Here is a 22,027-nt window from a genome sequence, read left to right on the forward strand (position 1 = left end):
AAGGTTCTCGTGTGTTTAGGAGTAGCATGGGTGGTTCAGAGAGTGTGGTTGGTCTTCTGTGAGATCACTATATTGTTCTCCACAGTGGCTATTTTCCATTCCTACCTACAGTGCCTGAGGCTCTGACTGCTCTAGTCTTTCCCTGCACCCTGTCCTTTATCGGGGAGGTTTTCCAGTAAATAAGGGGAAGTGGCTGCATGCTTCCTTCCATCAGAACGAGCACAGCTACTGTTCGATGGAAAGAAGAATTTCAAAGCTTTTACTAAAAGTTAGATGTGAGCAGACGTCACCCGGTTAAGAGGAGTGAAAAGCTGTAAGCTCGTGACCACAGCAGCTGGGGGCGGAGAGAAGCTTGGGGGGGGGGGGTGTTCTTCTTCCCTCCTTCCCTCTGTTCCCTTGGCTTTATCCCTGGCTCTCTTTCCCCTTAGCAGTCTCAGCTAGAAAGAGAAATGTCCGGTTCTTGTGGTAACTATCTTTTCTTTGGTTTGCAGGTTCTGTTTGTTCCCAGACACTGGTGGCATTACGTGGAGTCTCTTGATCCTGTCACCGTCAGTATAAACTCCTGGATTGAGCTGGTACTTTTGTTGTTGTTGTTGCTGTTGTTGTTGTTGCTGTTGTTGTCTTCGTCCTTTAAAGAACGCATGCCTAAGATAAGCAAAGCCTGTCTAGACCATTGGCTCACCAGATCTCTGTGACACTGGTTCACACACAGCATGAGTTTGTTCTGTGAGTCTGTCCTCTCTGGATAAACATGCAGGTTAGAGATGTGCCATCCTCTTGTTCTGCTTGCCGTGGTTGGGTTGGGTTGTGTTGGAGATGGGGTGTCTCTACTTAGGGTCTCAGGCACTTGGTCCTCCTCCCTTGGCTTCCTATGGCACATGTACTCCTGTGCCCAGTCACTCCTCGAAAGGACACAGAGTGGCCCTGACATTGATGTCTTCCTCGAGTGGTGTCAGGAGCATTGTGTTAGGCCTAGCAGGATCTGCCATCTATAAGCATCTATATTGCTGGTTCTGTCGCACACTATCCCAGATAAAAATATCTGTTCCTTGGTTCAGGATCCTTATTTCTAATCTTGACCTATGCATTGTCTCAAAGTGCAGACAGTCAGCACTATATTTTTATCATTCATTTCTACCAGGACCCTTTTCCCAGTAACACCTTCATCCTGGCTCCCTGAGCTATTTGACAATACAGTAGCTGTCGGGCTCGACCTGTCTCTCTAACCCGGAGTCTCAGTTTTGTGTGCACTGTCTTTAACCAGAGCTTCTGATTGAACCTGTTCCTCCTTAGGGCTCTGCTTGCCTCTCTGCCCTCCGCAGTCCACAGCCTGACAAGTCTGTGCTGTCCGTGGCAGTGGCACCCTCCCCTGGGTTGAGGTGTTTCCCTTGGTTATGTGAAGGGCTTTGGAGTATGTGGGTCCTGAGAATTACTGAAACAGGAAGCTGTACTTACAGGCTTAGGGAAGAGGGGACACCAAGCCTTTGGGGCTCAGTGGGGAGCCTGCTGGGAGACCAGCAGCCTCACAGTTAGCAAGTCTGCTTGAAGCTGCAGCTGGAGCAAACGTGCAATGGAGTCCTCTGCAAAACTCACACCTGCCGTGCCCTCTCCAGCAGATGGTTCACTCCAGGAGAGCTCAGTTTGTAAGTTCACTTGCAAAACAGTGATTGTAACTGGATCCAGCTCAGGGACATGGTTGTGAAGCTTAAATTAGACAACGAGTAAAGGCATCCAACATAACCTGTACACATAAACACACACACACACACACACACACACACACACACACGTTTTCAAATGAAATTGCTGGGTTCAGGTGGGAAAGCTTTTAGGAGGATTCAGAACCCAGTGTCAGTTGTAGCAAATGCTCGTAACCCCATTGCTGGGGAGATAGAGACAGGAGGATTCCTGGGGCTTGCCGATGGCCAGGGAAGCCAGTAAAACACCTTGTCTCCAAGAAGGTGGCCAGCATTCCTCAGGGTGACACTCGAGGTGGTCTTCTACCTTGTATACATGTGCACATGCCCACGCGCACACACACACAGAAGACATTACTATGAGTAAGAGAAGGCATATGATGTCAGGGACCCCCCAGGGCAAACCACATGACACTGAAGACCCATGGGTGTGTCTAGTGGGATTTCTTCCTCACAGTGATGCTTGTAACACCCTTGTACCCCCTTTCTAGAAACCTTGTCTAACTTGAGACTTTTTCATGTGGTCTTTGTCATGCCAGGTTGCCCCCACCCTGTACTGCCTGGCTTCCCAGTCAGCTTCATTTTCATTGTGTTGGTTGTCCCAACCTTCCAGCGTACCCTAGAGACTTTTGAATCTTCTCGCCAGTGCACTTGGTGATACTCCTTCATGCTGCCCAAATGAGTGGTCGGGCATATCCTTGCTTCCTGGCACATGAAGCCATCCCAGGATCCCTTTGTGCTTTTCTGTGCGACAGGCTTGCAAGCCAATCATGTCTGCAGACAACCACCGTTCCTCTACTTGAGAATGGCATTTATAAATAGATTTGGTTCCTTACACTGCTCTGGGTATTAAGATGGTAGGGGAGGGGAGGCACAATTATAGGCATAAGCCTTTTCATATGATTTCTTCATTGTCCTGTTAATGTCAGAGTCTACCTGACATTCTTTCACTTCTAGTATTAATCATTTATGCCTCTTTTTAAAAATCTACACTGGCCACAGCTTATTAGTTGCTTGACTCTTTTAAGAACTCACTATAGAGACTGGTGAGATGGCTCAGCGGTTAAGAGCACTAACTGCTCTTCCTGAGGTCCTGAGTTCAAATCCCAGCAACCACATGGTGGCTCACAACCATGAGATCTGACACCCTCTTCTGATGGGTCTGAAGACAGCAACAGTGTACTTATTTATAATAATAAATATGGGCCTGAGCGAGCAGGGTGGACTGGAGTGAGCAGAGATCCTAAATTCAATTTCCAACAACCACATGAAGGCTCACAACCATCTGAACAGCTGCAGTGTGCGCGTATACATAAAATAAAATTTTTAAAAAATCTTAAAAAAGCAAAAGAACTTACTATATATAGGTCTCCTATTTTGAATCTCATTGATTTCTGATTCTTTGTTATTGAGCAGTAATGTTCTGATTCACCTACATAATAGAACCAAAAATATCCTTTTTTTCCCCTTAGCAACTACATCCCACTGTGGGTGTGCTCCACTGTCATTCAGTAGACCCCCCCCCCCCAGTGGGCAGATGTTTGATTGATTCTGGCATTTTATAATTATAAATGATGTTGGGGTGACCTCTGTGTGTACCGTTCTGTATTCAATGAAGTGTGACATTGGGGAGGATCCTGACCCCCAGGCCCTACGTCTTACACTGCCATGATGCAGTCTTACATTTCCATCTGTGGCGGGTGGGCACCGTTCCTCCCAGAGCCTTGTGCACAGGCTGTGCTGTGGAATTGGATTGGATTGGCTTTTTAAGAATAGTTACAAAGACTTTTCACTTTCTCAGGTCATAAAGGAATTATTAGGCTATTACACATTAGTTCATGTTTAAATCCATGAGGAGTTTTGGGAAGTATGTAGTGTAAGTATATCAGATTTCATCTTTTCCCTAAGACGGTTTTCCCAATCCCAGTAGGACTGTGAGAGACTTGGTTTGTGTGAAAGTCTCTTCTTCCTTCTTCCTGCTCCTGCTTTATTTACCAAATCTGCCGTGTTGGTCACAGCTAATAAGACTGACTTCTCTCAGCACATTTTTATTAAAGTGTTTTCCTGGCTATTCTTGCTTCTATTTTTTATACATAATCTTGTAAATCAATTTATCTAGTTTGAAGAGGAAAAACTTATAATACTTTTATCCAATCCATATTAAATTTTACGTGGACTTTAGATATTGAATTATTATTCTTTCTTGTCCGAATTCAGTTTTCTTTCTTATAAGCATATTGTAAAGTCTCCTCTCTCTGACTTTCTTCCCATTAAAGCTTACGTCTGAGTCTTTCATTTTTCCTGGCTGCCATAGTAAGATCTTTGTTCCCCTGACATCCATTCTATCTTTTGGCTGAGCAGTGATTATCTTTTGGTTTTGATTGAATTATTTTTTAATATTGTCTGACTTTATTGGGTTTTTAAGCATATCTCATATTCCCCAAAAGTTATGGTAGTTTTACCTCCTTCTTTTCAATTTGTTTTCCTGTAATTGTTTTATTTAACCACATTGGCTAGTACATCTAATTCAGTAATAAATAGTGGAGGTGCTGCTCGTCTTTGCTTTCTTCCTGACTTTGGAGGGAATTCTAATGAATGATTTATGTCCTTGCTTGTTGTGAGGTGGTCTCATGTAGCTCAGTCTGGCTGCAAAGTCACAGGGACCTGAGCGTGGTCTTGAAGTCATTCTCCTCCTTTCACTCCTAAATGATGGGACGATGGGCGCAGTGGTTTGCAACTGTGTAGCGGTTTCCCTTTAATTACAAATGACAGGTGTGGGACTGAATTGTCTATATGTTTTGTCTATGGTATGTCGCATACCTGTTTCAGGGGTTTTGTTGTTTTTAAAATCTAGAAGGAATGTAGAATTTCACTGAGTGCTGTTTCGCATCAGTGGGGATGATCATATAATATCATTATATGTTTATACCTAGCCTCCAGGGAGAGAAAGAAGAAATCACAAACACTCATACACAAGTATAGAAAGCTGGGGTCAGGTGGTGTCTTACTCGGTATCCTGTTGCTGTGAAGAGACACCATGACCAAGGCAACTCTTATAAAGGACACATTTCACTGGGACTGGCTTCAGTTTCAGAAGTTTAGTCCATTATTATCATGGCGGGGACCATGGCAGCATTCAGGCAGACAAGATAGCTGAGCGAACGCTACATCCTGACCCAAAGATGGCAGGAAGAGAGAGTGGTGATGGGCTTGGCTTGAGTTCTGAAACCTCAAGCCCATCCTGGCCTCCCACAAGGCCATACCTCCTAACAGTGCCGCTCCCCGTGAGCCATTGGGGGCTATTTTCATTCAGACCACCACAGGTATTCTGGACTCTCTCTGGAGTAACCACAGCACACTGAAAACTCGGCATGTTTAATTTATAGGGTTGTGCAGGGAGGCTAGGTAATTTATTGCATACAACTGGCAAGAAGGTGGGGTCGTTACATGCAGATAAACCAGAAAGCAAGGTTTGTGGTATACAGCTGGATTGAGCAGACAGACTTAGCTAATCTCAGTAGAAGCCATCTCTGTATAGGAGAGTCTTCAGTGTATAATTTGGGGGGCAGGAGAGAAAGCCATGGTGGATATTTTCTGCACACACTGTCAACATTCACACACGGTCCAGAGAAAGGCTCTGCCATGTCCCTCTGAGCCTCACCCTCTGGGGAAGGCTTTGCCATTCCTCCATGGTCCAAGGCTCTTGGGACTTAATTCACCTGTGCCCGTGTGAGCGATGCACGTTCACTCCCGGCTTCTCCACTCCCCACAGTTCTCTTCAGTAGAAATATGATAGTGTAATAAATTACACCAATTGATGTCTTAATTCATCCTTTTTCTCTGAAGTAGATCAAACCTGATTGTGATATACTGTTTTTAATGCACTATAAGATACTGTTCGTTCGTTCATATATTATTTAGAATTGAGTTCACATGGCTTAAGTAGTTTCTTAGAGTTCACCATGGTCTTTTCTAGAAGCTTGTTAATGTGCTGCTGTTCCAGTCATCTCTTCTAGAATTTTCCTGAGAATATAAGTGTGAACAGACTGTAAAATAGCACAAGTTTGGTCCCTAAGGATTTGAGGCATTTGTTAGTCAAATAATTGCTCTTTTAAAAAAAAATGTTTATCTTTGTGTCTATTGCCCATTAAAAAATTGTCTTATTAATGTATGCAAAATCTTTCTATATTCTGTAGTGTTCTCTTTTTAGTTTGTTTGTTGGTTTTTTCTGAAACACACCCTCCCTGTAACCCAGCCTGGCTTCAGATGGGCCACCAGCCCATCCTTCTGTCGTAGAGGTGTCAGACTCTGAGTGGTCTCCATCTCAGCCACAGGCATGTGTCACCACGGCTAGCCTCTCCCCTACACCACCCTCATGTTGAGGGATCTAATCCTGGCCCATGTGACAACTCCCCCACCCTCCTCCGCCACCACAGAACTAGCTGCCCATTCTCCTGTTCGTCACATGATTCGTCTTTTCTCCATAAGGATCATTGTTCCATGTGTTTATTAATTCCTTGAAAAAAAAAATCTGGACATACAAGGAGTGGGAAAGATTAGAAAAAAAATTATCCAAGGTCATTTGTACATAAGGCCTGCGTCTTAAGTTCGGTGAACTACACTCATAGGTAGCAGGTGATAATAACACATGTGAGTTATGGTGCTCCCAAAAGCATGGGTCTGCCTTCTGTGACAGGGTTGGAATTCATGAGGGGCAGAGCATACAGCTAAAAGGCTCTTAAATCATGAGGTACAGAGACAGAGAAGAAAATGTGGTTTGGTTTTTTTAATTTTTTTTCCTCAGGAAGAGGACCACCTAGCGCGGGTGGAGGAGGCCATCACCCGCATGCTCGTGTGTACACTGAAGACTGCAGAGGACCCGCACCACCCCAGGACCTGGCTGAACCCCACTGAGGTAGGACGGTCGGCTCTTGGTGTGGATGGTGAGTCTGCCCAGTTGGTCTCCAGCGCAGTGCTGAAGGGCTCTCCTCTTCCTAGGTTGAGGAGACATCTCACGAGGTCAACAGCTGCTACTTGAACAGTGCTGTTTGTGCCTTTTTTGATCATTGTGAAAAAGCTAAAGCAGTAGAGTTGCAAGTGCTGAGCGCAAACGGGGCGGAGCCACGTGTGCAGGAGGAGCACATGGAAGTGGAGCAGGCCCAGGGCCCGAGCCTCACATCGAGGGCTGAGAAACAGGAGGCCGTGAGCCTGTTTGGCCCAGATCTGATCCCTGTGACACCAGCATCCGAAGAGAGAGGAGGCGCACTGGAAGGCGACAGCGAAGAATCTGTCAGCAGTAATGGAGGACACTTTGCAGAACTGCCCTGTGCCAGGAGACAGCAAACCAGCAAAGGGGCGAGCGCATTGACGGAGCCCTTGGCCCCGAGGGGTCCTATGGCGCATTCTCGAGTCTTCGTGTCCACAGATGACTTGCTGGACTGCCTAGTTAATCCACAAGTAACCAGGATGGTGGCCCAGCTTTTGATACAAGGAAAAAGCTGTGATACTTTCTAGTAACTTTTTAATTACTTTTTAATAACTTTTAAAATATATTTTTAGAAATAATATGATATACGTGTATATTTGCTTTTTATGATTTTTTACTTGCTCTTTGAATATGTCATGTATATACTGTATATTTTGATTACATTCATGCTGCACTGCACCTCCAGCCACTTCCAAATCCCCTTTGTCCCAAATTTTCTCTCTTTATTTATTTACTTTTTTTTCACAACCCATTGAGTCCAGTTGCTGCTAGCCAGATACATATAATATGGCTATCCACTTAGCCCTGGTTAACCAGGGTTGTACCACTGAAGAAAACTCAACTTTCCTTCTGGACGCAGCCATCAATAGCTCCTTAGCTAGCGCTGGGAGCCCTTGTGTCCACATTAGAATATTGACTGGCTTGCTCTTGCACAGGCGACCACACTATAGCTGCAGAGTTCACAGGCAAACCGGTTCTGTCCTGTCCACTCCAAAAGCCATTGCTTTGCCTCACCCCTCCCTGATCTCTGACCTGTAAAAACTCCCAGCCCCTCTTTCTCCAGCTTCTTTTTCCTTTCCCTTGGTAGGGAACAGGGGGGGTTGAAACTGGATCCAACTATGTAGCTCTCTCTGGCTTTCCAGGAGCTCTCAGTATAGACCAGGCTGGTCCTGAACTCTCAAGAGATCCACCAGCCTCCACTTCCAGGGTGCTGGGATCAAAGGCGTTCGCCACCTCCCTGTTTCTCCTGGCTCTGTGTTAGCCAGCATTCACTGTACAAAGTGCTCCTTGGGTAAGGAAGGATCATCTAGAAAGGACCCAGAAGGCAGTTTGATGTTTTGTTCATTTAGCAAAACGATAGGAGTAGGTTCACTTCCAGGCCTCACAAGCCAGGGGTCCTGGCTGGATTGAGAGTTTGTTTTTACAGGGTCCCACTGTATACCTTAGACTGGCCTTGAATTCAAGATCCTCTGGCCCGCCTCCCCAAGCGATGGATTACAGGTTTACACTACCAAGGTTGGTTCTCAATAGTATGATTCTAAAATAAAGGATGGAACAGGAGGTGGTGAGTTTGTACATGTTTATAAATGTGCTTTCCCCAATAAAATGCCACTGTGGTCACCTCTTTCCAGCACATCGCTCAGTAGCCAAACTAGCTAGCTCACATTTGGGTTGGTCTTGGTTTGTTAGGTAAGACTCGGCTGCAAAGCAGTCTGAAAGGCTGAGGTCCTCTGAAGTGGGGTAGATGGGCATGGCTACAGAATGGCCCCAGCGTTCGTTCGGCATCGCTTGAGCGTCCTGTTCAGACAATTTTGGCAGGCTGCAGCGCTCTCCATTGTTACAAACACTAATCAAGTAAGACAGCTTTCCTCTGGTTTTAAAGGCACACAAGCATTTACGTTTCATTACTTTATGAAGCTTCTCAGGAGGCACAGTTTCTCTGCATACATAGGGTTGTTACAGAATGGACTCAGTGTCGACTGGGCTCAGAGAAGCTGGGACGGTCTTCTGCAGGAAGTCTTTCTTTCATGAGAAGGAAGTATCTTATTGTCCTGTAGTCTTAGAGGTTCACTGCCTCGGTCTGCTAACCCAGGCCTACGCCTAGGCCTGGAAGCTTCTAGCCTCTGTACAATCTAATCTAAGCCTAGAACGTTTTCAGCCTCTGAGCCTTACTGCTGAATAAGCTCACCCTTTCCTAGTTCTTTCTGGCTCAAACTCCTCTCCAGGCTGACTGAACCAATCTAGCTTCTCTCAGTTTCTCCTGAGTTGCTCTGCTTGGCTTCAGATTAACTCTGGCAATCTGTTCTGATCTTCTGGCTCCTTCTCATTCTCTGGCTAGTTCTATCTTCACCTATGTCTAGCTTGTTCTCTCTCTGCAACCTGTCTATACTACTGTCCTGGTAAACTGCCTCATTCCCCTCTCTGCATTGTCCCTTAAGTAGCTTCCCTTCCTCCTCTCTTCTCACAAGAGTTCGACATATTCTATTCTGTCAAGTCTTTCTCTGATTCATCACTTTGCCACTCAATTAGACATCACTTTCAAACATGGATAGTTTCCTTCTACAAACTTAACTTTACCTACATCGTTTGAGATTAAAGGTAAGTACTAAGGACGTGTCTATACACCATCAAAAGGGATTAAAAGCATGTACAAAGGGTTGAACCACACCACAAATAGAAACAGGCTTTTTTTTTTCCAGTTTATAACTCAAATCTCGATGGGGGTTCGTTCATGGTGTGATTAAATATCCTGCAACAATGTCTGTAAAAGTGGGTGGTAGGAGATGAGTCCCTGATTTTGTAGAGGGCAATTACGAGGTCCTGGCTGATTGCAAGGGCATCCGAATGGTAAGCACCGTGAAAACGCTCATGAGCTGTTCCCACATCACCCTGCATCTCCAAGGACCACATCTGAGTCAGGAAAATCAACTGGTAAGTACTCTGGCTCTGCATGGGCCGGCAGAGCTCAGACGCATGCTTAGTATCGTCCAATACTGAAGGACAAGTCAGTAGTGCTCACATACCCACGTGGTGTTCAGGAGGCATGGTGGACTCCATGAGAATGTTTTAATTTTTTTGTTTGTTTTAATACATCCATGAATGTAGCAGTATAGTTGTATAGTCTGGATTTTTAAAAAAATATATTTATTTTTACTTAATGTGTGAGAATGTTTGCCTGCATGAATTGATGTGTGCAGTTCCCTCACAGGTCAGAAGGGGGCATTGGCTCCCTGGATCTTTAGTTACGGATGACCATAAACTACCCTGTGGGTGATAAGAACCAAACACGGGTCCTCTACAAGAACAGTGTTCTTAAACACTGATAAGTAAGCACTCTGTCCATCTCTCCTGTCCCTGAGTTTAGGTTTGGTTGGTTGGTTGGTTGTTTTTCATTGTTATCTTTTATTATTTTACAATATATTTCAAAAACTGCCATTATAGTTGCCTTGAGTTCTCTGAGAGCCATAGAACACCTAGATACACATAAACATAGTCTGATATACCAACTGACCTGGACCATCACTAAAAAAGGGGAGGGGGCTATATATAGTTTTTAAATAAATGTGTGACAATGCAAAATAAAAACCTGTTAAAACAGAAAGTAAACTTTGCTTTAATTAATGGATATAGAAAGGAGGTGATTTGTTGTTTTGTCTTCAATACATCTGGTTCTGGCAGCAAGCAGTTATATAGCATAGCAATGTTCCCTGAGAACGACTGCTTTCTGCTTGTACAGAGCACGTGAATCAGAGACCAGACTCGGGAAAATGGTCTAAATGCCTTTGTACTGGCTAATTTTGTGTCAACTTGACACAGCTGGCGTTATCACAGAGAAAGGAGCTTCAGTTGAGGAAATGCCTCCATGAGCTCCAACTGTAAGGCATTTTCTCAATTAGTGATCAAGGGGGAAAGGCCCCATGTGGGTGGTGCCATCTCTGGGCTGGTAGTCTTGGGTTCTATAAGAGAGCAGGCTGAGCAAGCCAGGGGAGGCAAGCCAATAAAGAACATTCCTCCATGGCCTTCTGCATCAGCTCCTGCTTTCTGACCTGCTCGAGTTCCAGTCCTGACTTCCTTTGGTGATGAACAGCAATAAGGAAGTGTAAGCCGAATAAACCCTTTCCTCCCCAACTTCTTCTTGGTCATGATGTTTGTGCAGGAATAGAAACCCTGACTAAGACAGCCTTCAACACCTTCCTTCCAGAAAGCCATAATGTTAATGAGCATAATGGTCTCGTGGACCATAGGATTGTATGGTTATTTCTCCCCAGGAACACTGGTTGGCTTCAGTGATCTCTAAGAGAAACAACAAAGATGCAAGGAAACCTCCAGGGTCCAACTTCCCTTCACTTTCTCCAAGTAGCAAAAACACCAGGTAGTAGCTCTACCTGGTGAGGATGCCTTTCAGTTTCTTCCTGTTAGTTTTAATGATGTTGCCTTTAAGTAGATTTAGCTGACTTCTAAAAAGAAATATTAGTTGTCAAGTATTTTAGAATCTTAAAGCATTGCATACATGTAATTCAGTCTTAAAAACAGAAGTGTATGTCTCTATATAGTTTACCTCCACTGAAGTCAGTTTTCTGGATAGATATGAAAAATAGGAATAAGTGACTAGTGCTGGCTTTCTTTCTCTCTAAGCAATAACGTGGATCTTGTTTTAGTCAAACTGACTGCAGTCCTTTCTTAATAACCACAAAAAGGCAATAAGCAGCAGCATCACTGGGATGGGTATGTGCCAGGCAGTTGACGTCTGACATCAGACCGACCAAGGTGGCACTGCGGCATTTTAGACATCCAATTTCCTTTTCTTTTTCAAGTTTGTCAGTTGTTTAAACTATTACTTTTCTCTATCAGGATATAGTGTCACCAGAGTCAGGTCAAGAGACCATCTGCTGCTCAAAACATCACAGTGGACTTAGTTATTTAAAGCCACTATAACCTAAGTAAGTAGGAATCAACAGAGCCATGCGTGGCCACATTCAAAATCTCCCAAAAGCACTTTATAGCTGCTAACGTCCCTGGTCCCTGTGTTTTAACTGGCCTACGGTAATCTTATTAAAATTACAGCGTTAAGACTGTACTTTTTTTTTTTTTTTCTTTTTTCCCAGAAACAATGGTAACTCAATCTCTGGGCCCAACAAGTAGAATCCTAATCTTGTAAGCCATATTAAATCTAATGTCTCCAGTGGTGAATCCTAGTGGATTAGCCATAAACCGCTACATCTTGTCCTTATGCTATCCCTGTCCAAAAAGAGCCAGAGTCCCTCTACTCCTTCCCCTATCCAACCCGGAAGTCCCGCCTACTCGCCCAGTGATTGACTCCTTCATTCATTAGGCGATTGGTTCACAAGACGTCACCTGACTCGCTCCTTGTCCAAAGCCCTTCCCAGGAGAGCAGAATTAGCATCAAAATACAAACAGCACCTGGCCCATCCACAACACTTACCCCTTTCTATTCTAGTAAAAAACAAAACCTTTCTCTCAAATACAAATTGAGCACAACTATTACCATTTTGCAATTTATAAAGTACAAGGTAGACCTAACATCCAGTCCATCATTTTTGTCAATAAAATAGAGCACTGTCATCTACTAACTTTAAAAAGCCTTATAATTCTACACCTGACTTAGACCTGGCTTTAGATTGTATGCCATCTGAAAACCATCCTCCCAAGCCTGTTCTCTCAAGGTAAATAGCCTGGGTTGGCTAGGAGACTTTAAGTAGTCTTTCACCCCGTCAGGAATCCGAGAGTGACCAACATTACCTGAAAATATATAGGAAGCCTAACACAGCTTCCAGAACTGAGACAATTGTAGAGCCAGCTGCCTACCTATACCTTCCCAGTAAGTCAGGAAGCTGGAGCATCCATCTATCTGTCTTCAGCCTTCTGGCCCAGGATCATCTGACAGACCTTAAAGAAACAGGAATATTAAGGACGAGCCTGTTCTGTCTCTGCAGAACTAAGCTGTGCTAACCTGTAACTTGTGTCCTTTCGAGAACAGTACAGGTCTGCAGGAGAGATAGGATGTTTCTGCTCCGTGGCTACCTAGCCACAGTGTTCAACCTCACCTGGAGGTAAGATGCTCAGCTGCTTCTCTGAGTCCACGAATGGGAAGCTGTTAGGAGCAGATATATCTCAACAAGTGAATAAATAACATTAAATATCATATCTGTGGAATTCTGACATTTTTGAAAACCAATCTATCTATGTAAGGTAATCTGGACTGTTCTCTGTTAACTATTCTCAGCCATTTCTAATTAAATATCTGAAAATCCCCTAACAATAAACTCAGAGCCATGAATTTTCTATTTTGCCTTTAACTCACAGGCTTAAACATCTTGGATCTATTTACAGTAACAGTTATAAAAGGACTGGGTCTAAGCCCTGCACTTTTAATTTTTTTTTATCAATAGAAGAAACTTATGCCAATGAAAACCTTGATTTTTGCATCAAAATAAATTCTGTTCCAAAATAAGAAATTATGACTTCAACTTAGTAACAATTAAAAAGATTTCTACCTGGGCTGGAGAGATGGCTCAGTGGGTAAGAGCACTGACTGCTCTTCTGAAGGTCCTGAGTTCAAATCCCAGCAACCACATGGTGGCTCACAACCATCCATAACGAGATCTGACACCCTCTTCTGGAGTGTCTGAGGAAAGCTACAGTGCACTTACATATAATAAATAAATAAATATTAAAAAAACATTTCTACCAGCTGGGCGTGGTGGCGCACACCTTTAATCCCAGCACTTGGGAGGCAGAGGCAGGCAGGTTTCTGAGTTCGAGGCCAGCCTGGTCTACAGAGTGAGTTCCAGGACAGCCAAGACTACACAGAGAAACCCTGTCTTGAAAAACCAAAAAAAAAAAAAAAAAGATTTCTATCAAATGAGATTATGGCTATGCAATCAATTCTAGCTATTCCTCCTTGTTCCAATTATGACCATTTCTACATTCCCTAGAAAGACAACCTATAATAACCCCCACCAACCCCAAAGCCCAGGGAACTGGGGTGACAACTCTTCATAACTTTTTTTTTTTAGTTTTATTAGGAAGGGTTCCACTGTAGTGTAGGAGTTAGACCAGTCAGTCTATATACCTGTGAAGTACAGTTATGGATCGGGACCCTCTGGAGAGGTGCAAAGCCACTTAAGAAGAGCTCTGCAAAACTACTGTTCTGACACGTTTGTCTGCAGTTCCCAGAAAAAAGCTGAGCTTTCCTTCTATGTGAAATCATTTCATTAAAACCATCACCATCAGCCATGCTGGAGGACTGAAGAGTGTCGCAGATTTCTGAGGCCAGAAGTTTTGTTTCTCCTGCTGCTAAATTCCGTAGCGGGTTAGCTATCGGCAAAGCATCAGGCTCTTCATTTATAGTAGAAGAGGATGAATTCATCTTCTATGACTTGCACATGAATAAAAGCTTCTTATATTCCTCCAGAGCTCCAGGCATCCGGAGCCTGCTGCAGCATCAGAGCCTCACCCACCAACCACCGTGGACGAGTGGCAGGTGGCAGAGACCCCAAGCCACTGCCTGATTCAAAGAACCACGGGGCTGAGTGGCTGGGGGCAAAACCTGAGTTTAGGTTTTAATGCTATTTATGCACTAAGGGGCTCCAAAGGCAAAAGGTACCTGAGCCCCAAAGTCCTGGTATGGCTGCCCTGGGTGTCAGGGCTGTTGGCATCTTTGAGGTGCTTGCTGAAAACAGACTCTAGATGGCACAGAGTGTCCCTCAGGTGACCAAGGAACATAGGACTGTGTGGCTTACAGTGAGCTCTCAAGACCTGTCACTGGCTCCAGGCTCGCTGCTCACTGGAGAGACTTTCTAAACCTTACCTGCATTGTACCCTTCCAGTAATTTCCAACTGAATGTTAGCACCTTAAGGGCCCCTTGGTGCTGTCCTATTTGGTTGTGACTTTCTATCAGCAGTGGCCACTGTTTGTCATCATTGAGCTGCTCCTATGTTTGCCCTTCAGCAGAAAAAAAAAAAATTCCACCAAGAGACATTTATTATGTAATTATGTAACTTTACTAGGAAGTGAAGACAATGACATATTTACTTTGAATGAAAGTGTCTGTAACATTGGTTGGCTAGTCATTCTTCAATGTAACATCCCAGTGTTATTCAGCCTTGCCCTGAGTTAACCAAATCACTGGAGAACAGAAGCAAATGGAAACAAGCCTCTCCCTTTCATTCCATCTCTTCATCCATCTTCGTAAGGTCATCCTTAGTGCCAGTGCTGGGGAGGCCACCTCCCAAGCCACAGTCTCTGCCAGTCCACTTAGACACAGCAGCCAAGGTCTCAAGGCTTCAGTGTCGATAGGACAGCAATGTGGATCCCTCTCTCTGCTTGAAGCCCACTGGTTGATGCCTATGGTGGGAACATAAATCCTCCCCCATCACCCAAGCTATTACACAGCACTAGCTTCAGGGCCTAGAAAACGCCTAATAAGAGGTAGAGTGGACACCAGTGCCAGAAAGGAGAAAAACCAAGGAAATCTGGGTTTGCCTCACACACCCTCTGAGATAACTTCTGAAGCAGCACACACTTATCTCAAGGCCATGCTCTGTGGTGGGTAACTCAGTTGAGCCAGACTTAGCCTGGCTGCCTCTGCAGTTCCTGCCTCGGTGACCTCAGGCAAAGACATTTCTTGTACTCTGAGCACGTTCCTAAGCCTTGAAATAATGGAATAATTCTTACAATTCACTGTTGATGGGGACAAAATCATGTATGTGAACATACCTCTTATTCTACCTGAAAAAGGTCCAGGCACTCAATAAATGGCGTCGAGTCTGAAATGTACAGGAGGAAATTAAAAAGTACAGAGCCCAACCCCCACCCCCAATAGGTAGACAAAACAGGAAGATAATGAGTTCAAGGCCTGCCAGAGCAATTTAGTGGGATCCTGCCTTCAAACAAGAAGAGGGCTGGGAATATAGTTCCATTGCGTTTGCCTGGCTCGTGTGGGGTCCAGGATAATCTCTGGCGCCACAAGAAATAATTCACATCCAGTAGATACTGTTAGTAAGTTAGAAAAATGACTGACTTATACGTAAAGCTTTCAAGTTATCACAAGCTGGCCTGCCACAGGAAAGATGTTAGCCGATACCCTTAGAGTTCACTCGCTTTCACACAGTTAGAAGAAGGGTTTCCACTGGAGAGGTAGCGGGCACCGTCCCATCCATTCCCTAGGTAGCCTGAACATCGGTGTCAACATTAGAAGGGCCCACTGGCAGTTGGGGCCAGGGATTGAGCTGTGCCTCTCCTTGGGGGCTCAGTTCACACAGACCAAGGGCCACATGCCGGCACCCAGTTTGTACATAACCCTGGCTGGAGCTGTCCAACCCACGCAACACAGCTCTGTTAGCGAAGAGCGACGTTCTCTGTCCCGGAATCTGTTCAGTTGGCAGCAAGGAAGACAGCAGCCCCATTGGCTCAGTGGTGCTGTGTCCCACAGCACAGTGGCGCACTGACATGATTCCACTGGTGGTAGCTGGGATTGTGGGGCTTTCTGAAGGTGTCCTTCCAGAACAAAAAAGTCTGTTCTTTTCCACAGATTCGAGGTTCATATTTCCACATATTCGAGGTGAACGAAGTTACAGCTGTTACCTGTTTTAAATTCTCAAGCGATTGGCTCTCAAGTAGATTCATTTTCACTGTGGAGGAAACACACCCACGGCAAAGAAAGACCTTGTGCTCTTAGAGAAAGCTTAAGAAGGAAAACAGCTAAAACTTGTCTTACAGCAGATTCATGAACACCGATGTCTTTCGAAGTGTTACTGCCTAAATGTGATAAGATACTCAGGGTACGTTTGGTTGTCATAAAACACTACAAATATACTTGGATTTTTATCATTATCTGTGACGGTGTCATACAAGTCAGCAGCATTTTGAGGGTCCCTCGAGGGGGGCACAATCAGTGACGCGTTTCCATTCGTGTAGTTTCCAGTGAGAACCCGCACATAATACATATACTTTCTCCCATTGGTGTCTGGTCTGGAATATGTGTCACAGGCAGAATAGGAAGCTTTGACAGCAAAATAGGTTCCTTTCCCGTAGGCAGTAGCTGTGAAGAGAAAACCATGTTAAAGAAATTCAGTATAGCATAGAAACCAACATGTTAGCCCCATGTGTCAACTCATGTAAAAGGGGTGATCAATTTAAATATTTTGTTTGGGTTCCTTCTTGTCTTTTTCTTTTAAAAATTAAATTTTCCTCCTCTAAGGGGCAATCGAGCCCTTGGGGTGAAATCCGTTAGCTTTACTATTAAAATTAGCTCCGGTTTGGCTGACAGTGGCGTGGGGAGCACAATGAGTCCACAGGGTGCCCAGGGTGGGTGCTCCCAGCCAGCATCCCATTTAGGGCAGCTGATTATATGTGTTTTTACTAGTATTGCCTAGGAAACTATTACCTGGCTAGCCTGCATTTTGTGCTGCTACTAGTATTATAAGGAAACTTCCTCATATGTTTCTGCTGTTACTAGGAAACTTTCTCATGCCCAAGTTGGTTACACATTCTGTAATGTTCTATGCCCTTGGAAACCAATCACAATAGAAGGCAGGAGAACTGCCTTGTATAATTACCCACAATGAGCTTGGACCCGAACAACCACCCAGCAGCACTTCCTGCACCTGTGTATAAGCTGTTTTGGTGTTTGCCTTTGTAAGCTGACCCTGGGATGGACCCCAACTATTTGGAATAAGACTTCCATTTTGAGTGGTGGTCAGTAAAGTTTAAGTTCCCAAGACCTCTCTGGGAACTGACATCCTACTTGGCAGAAAGAGACATGTATGTGGGTAACTGACATCCTGGTTGGCATGAATGTTAGACAAGGCAAGTCCCCTACCACAGTTAAATACCCCAACCAATGGGAGCAGGGTAAGTGTACAACAGACATGTTCCTAAGGAAGTGCTCTATCCCTAAATCCTGATTGGTACAATATCTTAGCACAGATGTTTGTAGATCTCAGGCTTTTAAAGCCCTATGGAACCTTGACTCAATGCCGTAGTCAGCTCCCAAGTCTGACATGTGGCCCCGACTTGGGATGTGGTGTTCAATAGACCATCCCTACTGGATGGAGATTGATGTCTGAGTGGCAATTCCCAGACCCCAACACTTACCGTTCTTCCCAGCATAGCTGCGGTTAAATCCATTACTGTTGAGCTGTGGTAGAGAGCTAGCCTCTGTCCCATGGAAGAGATGCTTCTCATTTCTTACATTGCCATTCTTTTCATCCATACTTTTTTTGTATGCCTGATACCTTCTCCAAAGAGCTGGATTCTGAATCCTTTCAATCTGTAAGTTAAAAAAGAAAAGGTGCCAAGAGCCCTTGCCAGTGATAGCAAATAAAACAGCACCATTGTCTTTCATAAACACAAATGACACTCAGTTGCAAATTCAGTGCCAAGTGAGTGTCCTTTTAAGACTGGTAAGACAGCTTACTAAGTGTATGGTGACATGAGTTTGATCCCAAAGTTGGAAGTGAAGAACTGAGTCCACAAAATTATGGCCCTCACTTCCACAAGTGCCAGCCACACACCCCACACATAGACAAGGCTCTTACTGGCCTACAGCTCATCCAGTTAGGTAGGTTGGCCAGTGAGGCCCAGGAATCCACCTGTGTTTTCCATGAAGCTCTGTGGTTACAAGGATGGACTACCACACTTATGTGTTTTACACGGAGTCTAGGGATTGAAGTCAGATCCTCATGGTCACACGGCAAACAATTTGCCAACTGAGTTATATATAACTCAGTTATTATATATATAATTTTCCCTGCAATATGGGTGTGGTGGCATGCTCTGAGTGCTAATCCCAGTACTTGGAGGATTAATGGATAAAGATCGTTACTTAGAGACCATTCTGGAACAACATGATAAGACCCTGTCTTGAAACATCAAAAACCTGAGAAATAAAAAAGACAAAACCAACTGTCCAGCTCAAAGTCTCAACATTTCCACACATTTTAAAAAAATGATTTATTTATTATTTGTAAGTACACTGTAATTGTCCTCAGACATATCAGAAGATGGCATCAGATCTCATTACAGATGGTTGTGAGCCACCATGTGGTTGCTGGGAATTGAATTCAGGACCTCTGGAAAAGCAGTCAGTGCTCTCAACCACTGAGCCATCTCTCCAGCCCCAATTCCCACACATTTTTATATGATTTAGTTGTGTTTTGTTGTTGTTGTTGTTGAGTTTTTTTTGGTTTGGTTTGGTTTGGTTTTGGTTTTTTTGAGACAGGGTTTCTCTGTATAGTCCTGGCTGTCCTGGAACTCACTCTGTAGAGCAGGCTGGCCTTGAACTCAGAAATTCACCTGCCTCTGCCTCCCAAGTTCTGGGGTTAAAGGTGTGTGCCACTACCACCCGGCACATGATTTAGTATTTGTATATCATGTCTCCTTTTTATTATTTACCCAACTGTTTCTCAGCTTCAACTGTGTTGGGAAAAAAAAAAAAAAGAACAATTTTATATTCATTCATCTTAAATTTTGTCATTTAACTCAGTTTTTCAAACTTCCAAAATTTTTGTTTTGAAATTCCCAGTTTTTTAATTTAAAATTTTAAAAGAGCAGTTTCTTAAAAACAGCACTTAATTATTTCAGACTTGGTGGTATAGTTCAGTGGAAGGATGAATGCTTAGTGTATATGAGACCTTAGGTTCAATTTCCAGCACCATGGAAAAAAGAAAGGGCAGGAGGGAGGAAGGGAAGGAAGAAAAGTAAATCTTAAACTTTTTTTTTAGAAGATGTATTATCAGTCATTAGCTCTTGGCCATCATATCAATCAAATGTACTCTCTCACCAATAGCTACCAGAAGATGCAGGGGAGGTAAAGGAAGACAAGGATTTGATGAGACAGGATTCTAGGGAAAAGAGAGATACAAAATGAAGCAATGAAGTCCAGGGATAGTGGAATCATTTCTTCAAAATGCCAAAAAGAAAATAACTGTCTATTCAGAATTCTATACCCAGCAAAAATGTCCTTCAAAAACTGAAGGTGGGGGAAATGACTCAAAGGTAAAAATGCCTTTCCTGCAAGCCTGGTGACCTGAATCTAACCCCCAGAGCCCATGTAAAGATGGAAGGGGAGAACAAGTCACACAAACTGGACTGATTCTATATAATAAAAATATGATATAAAGTGAAAGTGGGTTTATTTTTAATTTAATATATATTGGGGGTTGGCACATGTAAGTACAGGTGCTTACAGAGGCTAGAAGAAGAATAACTAAAACAAAAATATATTGCCACTGAGCTCAAGAAAAAGCATAATGTCAGATTGCTGGCTGCACTGTCAGGCTGTCGTAAGCTACCTGCCATGGATCTAGAAACCAAACCTGGATCATGAAGGCCTCTGTGAGAGCAATACAAAACCTTGACCCCTAGGCTACCTCTACAGATCCATTATGTGAATGAGCTCATACAGAATCACAATCCCAGTTATTTCTACCATTAGGAAACTCCTTGTCAGTACCCATATTCATAAAGGAAACTTTACTAAAGCTCAAAGCACACATCACACCCCACACAATTATAGTGGGAGATTTCAACACCCCACTCTCAGCAATGGATAGATCATGGAAACACAAACTTCACAGAGACACAGTGAAATTAATGGAAGTTATGAACCAAATGGATCTAACAGCTATTTATAGAACACTTCATCCTAAAGCAAAAGAATATACCTTCTTCTCAGCACCTCATGGTACCTTCTCCAAAATTGGCCAAAACAAAATACTCATAGGAGCAAATATGGAGACAAAATGTAGAGCAGAGACTAAAGGAAAGGCCATTCAGAGACTGCCCCACTTGGGGATCCATCCTATATACAGTCACCAAACCCAGACACTAGTGTGGATGCCAAGAAGTGCATGCTGAAAGAAGCCTGATATGGCTGTCTCCTGAGAGGCCCTGCCAGAGCCTTACAAGTACAGAGGTGGATGGGATGCTCACAGCCAACCATTGGACTGAGTGCAGGGTCCCCAATAGAGGAGTTAGAGAAAGGACTGAAGGAGTTGAAAGGGTTTGCAACCCCATAGGAAGAACAACAATATCAGCCAACCAGAACCCCCAACCCCCACCCAGAGCTCCCAGGGACTGAGCCAGCAACAAAGGATTACACATGGCTCCAGCTGCATATGTAGTAGAGGATGGCCTTGTCATGCATCAATAAGAGGAGAGATCCTTGGTCCTGTGAAGGCTCAATTCCAGTGTAGGAGAATCAAAGGCAGGGAGGTGGGGAGTGGGTGGGTGGTTGGAGGAACACCCTCATAGAAGCAGAGGAAAAAAGGATGGGATAGTGGGTTTCCGGGGGCAGGGGGGACTGGGAAAGGGGATAACATTCGAAATGTAAATAAAGAAAATTCCTTGTCAATAGCCAACTCACCTTCTCTATGAAAAAGTTTGAGCAGGTCTGACGGAAGGCGCTTGCCACCATGTTGTATTCGGGATCACTGGTTTGCAGATTCACCAGAAGCAATTTGTCCTGCTTCATGTCACTCCAATTGGCAGGGATTTCAGCTACAAAGTAGACATGAAGGGCTCCCATGTAGATTTCCAGCATGCTTTGAAAAATCCTGCCTCCATCTTGGGTTGCAATCTCATAACTCCATGTACTCAAGAAATTCCTTATCTTTCTAAAAGATTGTTTGTTAAAAGTGTCAACCATGGACTATTTGTATCAGGATGAACTAGAAAGCTTCATCCAAGGAGGAGGTAGATCAGTGGTAGATGATACATATGAGGCCTGGTGTGTCATTTCTCAGCACCCTCCTCCAGAAGACCCTGATGTATCAAGTTAAGGTTTCCCAGGGTTTCAGCCTCTATTTTAATTATGCTAAGGTGTGAGAACAGATGACACACTCTAACTTACCCTCATTCGTTGCTCAGCCTCTACTGATTAACAAATTAATTACCTAACTTGTTTTGGGCAGTCTCTGCAGTTTTGCATATGCATGGATTTCAACCAGAACACCCCATTACCACCAGAGGGCAGTCTACATGTATCTCCTCATTTGTCTCACTGCATCCTTAAGAGGTAGGAGGATGGGTGGGTGGTAGGGCTTGTCTAGGACAGGCTGCAGAATACCACATGTGGTGTGTCATTCCTCCAGAGCTGCTCAGAATCTGAGGGGTTCATTCATATTGATCCTACATAAGATATGGGAAGCCAAAAAGGGCTTCTATGGTTTGAAGGCAGGAATGTCTGTCTACAGAAGACAGGGAATGTGTAGGCTGTTTCTTGACTGGTATCCAAGAACCTTTTGCTCAGGAAAAAAAAAGACAACTTGGGAGTAAATGCTAACAAATCCGTCCTCTCCTTGGCTTTTGTGTTCTTGA

At 44.0% G+C, this 22,027-nt stretch overlaps 2 protein-coding genes across 13 annotated transcripts in view; one reads left to right on the top strand and one right to left on the bottom strand.

The window, feature by feature from the left end:
- Hspbap1 (Hspb associated protein 1) overlaps positions 1 to 10,275 on the top strand; it is a 58,737-nt gene extending 48,462 nt beyond the window's left edge. For 7 of the 9 annotated variants that reach the window (XM_006522469.4, XM_006522471.4, XM_006522470.4 and 4 more), the window contains 3 exons: positions 492 to 575; positions 6,502 to 6,612; positions 6,696 to 8,317. In XM_006522469.4, the coding sequence (XP_006522532.1) occupies positions 492 to 575; positions 6,502 to 6,612; positions 6,696 to 7,211 (711 nt within the window). In that variant the 3' untranslated portion in view covers positions 7,212 to 8,317. Of the gene's footprint in view, positions 1 to 491; positions 576 to 6,501; positions 6,613 to 6,695 lie in introns of all 9 variants that reach the window. The other 2 variants (NR_152314.1, NM_175111.3) reach the window with 1 other exon arrangement.
- Positions 10,276 to 13,704: 3,429 nt separating this feature from the next.
- The window catches only part of Parp14 (poly (ADP-ribose) polymerase family, member 14), a 39,627-nt gene continuing 31,304 nt past the window's right edge, over positions 13,705 to 22,027 (bottom strand). For 3 of the 4 annotated variants that reach the window (XM_006522392.4, XM_006522394.4, XM_006522393.4), the window contains 3 exons: positions 21,075 to 21,208; positions 17,804 to 17,978; positions 13,705 to 16,748 (listed from right to left, as the gene is read on the bottom strand). In XM_006522392.4, the coding sequence (XP_006522455.1) occupies positions 16,459 to 16,748; positions 17,804 to 17,978; positions 21,075 to 21,208 (599 nt within the window). In that variant the 3' untranslated portion in view covers positions 13,705 to 16,458. The remainder of the gene's footprint in view (positions 16,749 to 17,803; positions 17,979 to 21,074; positions 21,209 to 22,027) is intronic. The other variant, NM_001039530.3, reaches the window with a different exon arrangement.

The sequence above is a fragment of the Mus musculus genome, chromosome 16 (assembly GCF_000001635.26).
Source record: "Mus musculus strain C57BL/6J chromosome 16, GRCm38.p6 C57BL/6J".
Lineage (NCBI taxonomy): Eukaryota > Metazoa > Chordata > Mammalia > Rodentia > Muridae > Mus > Mus musculus.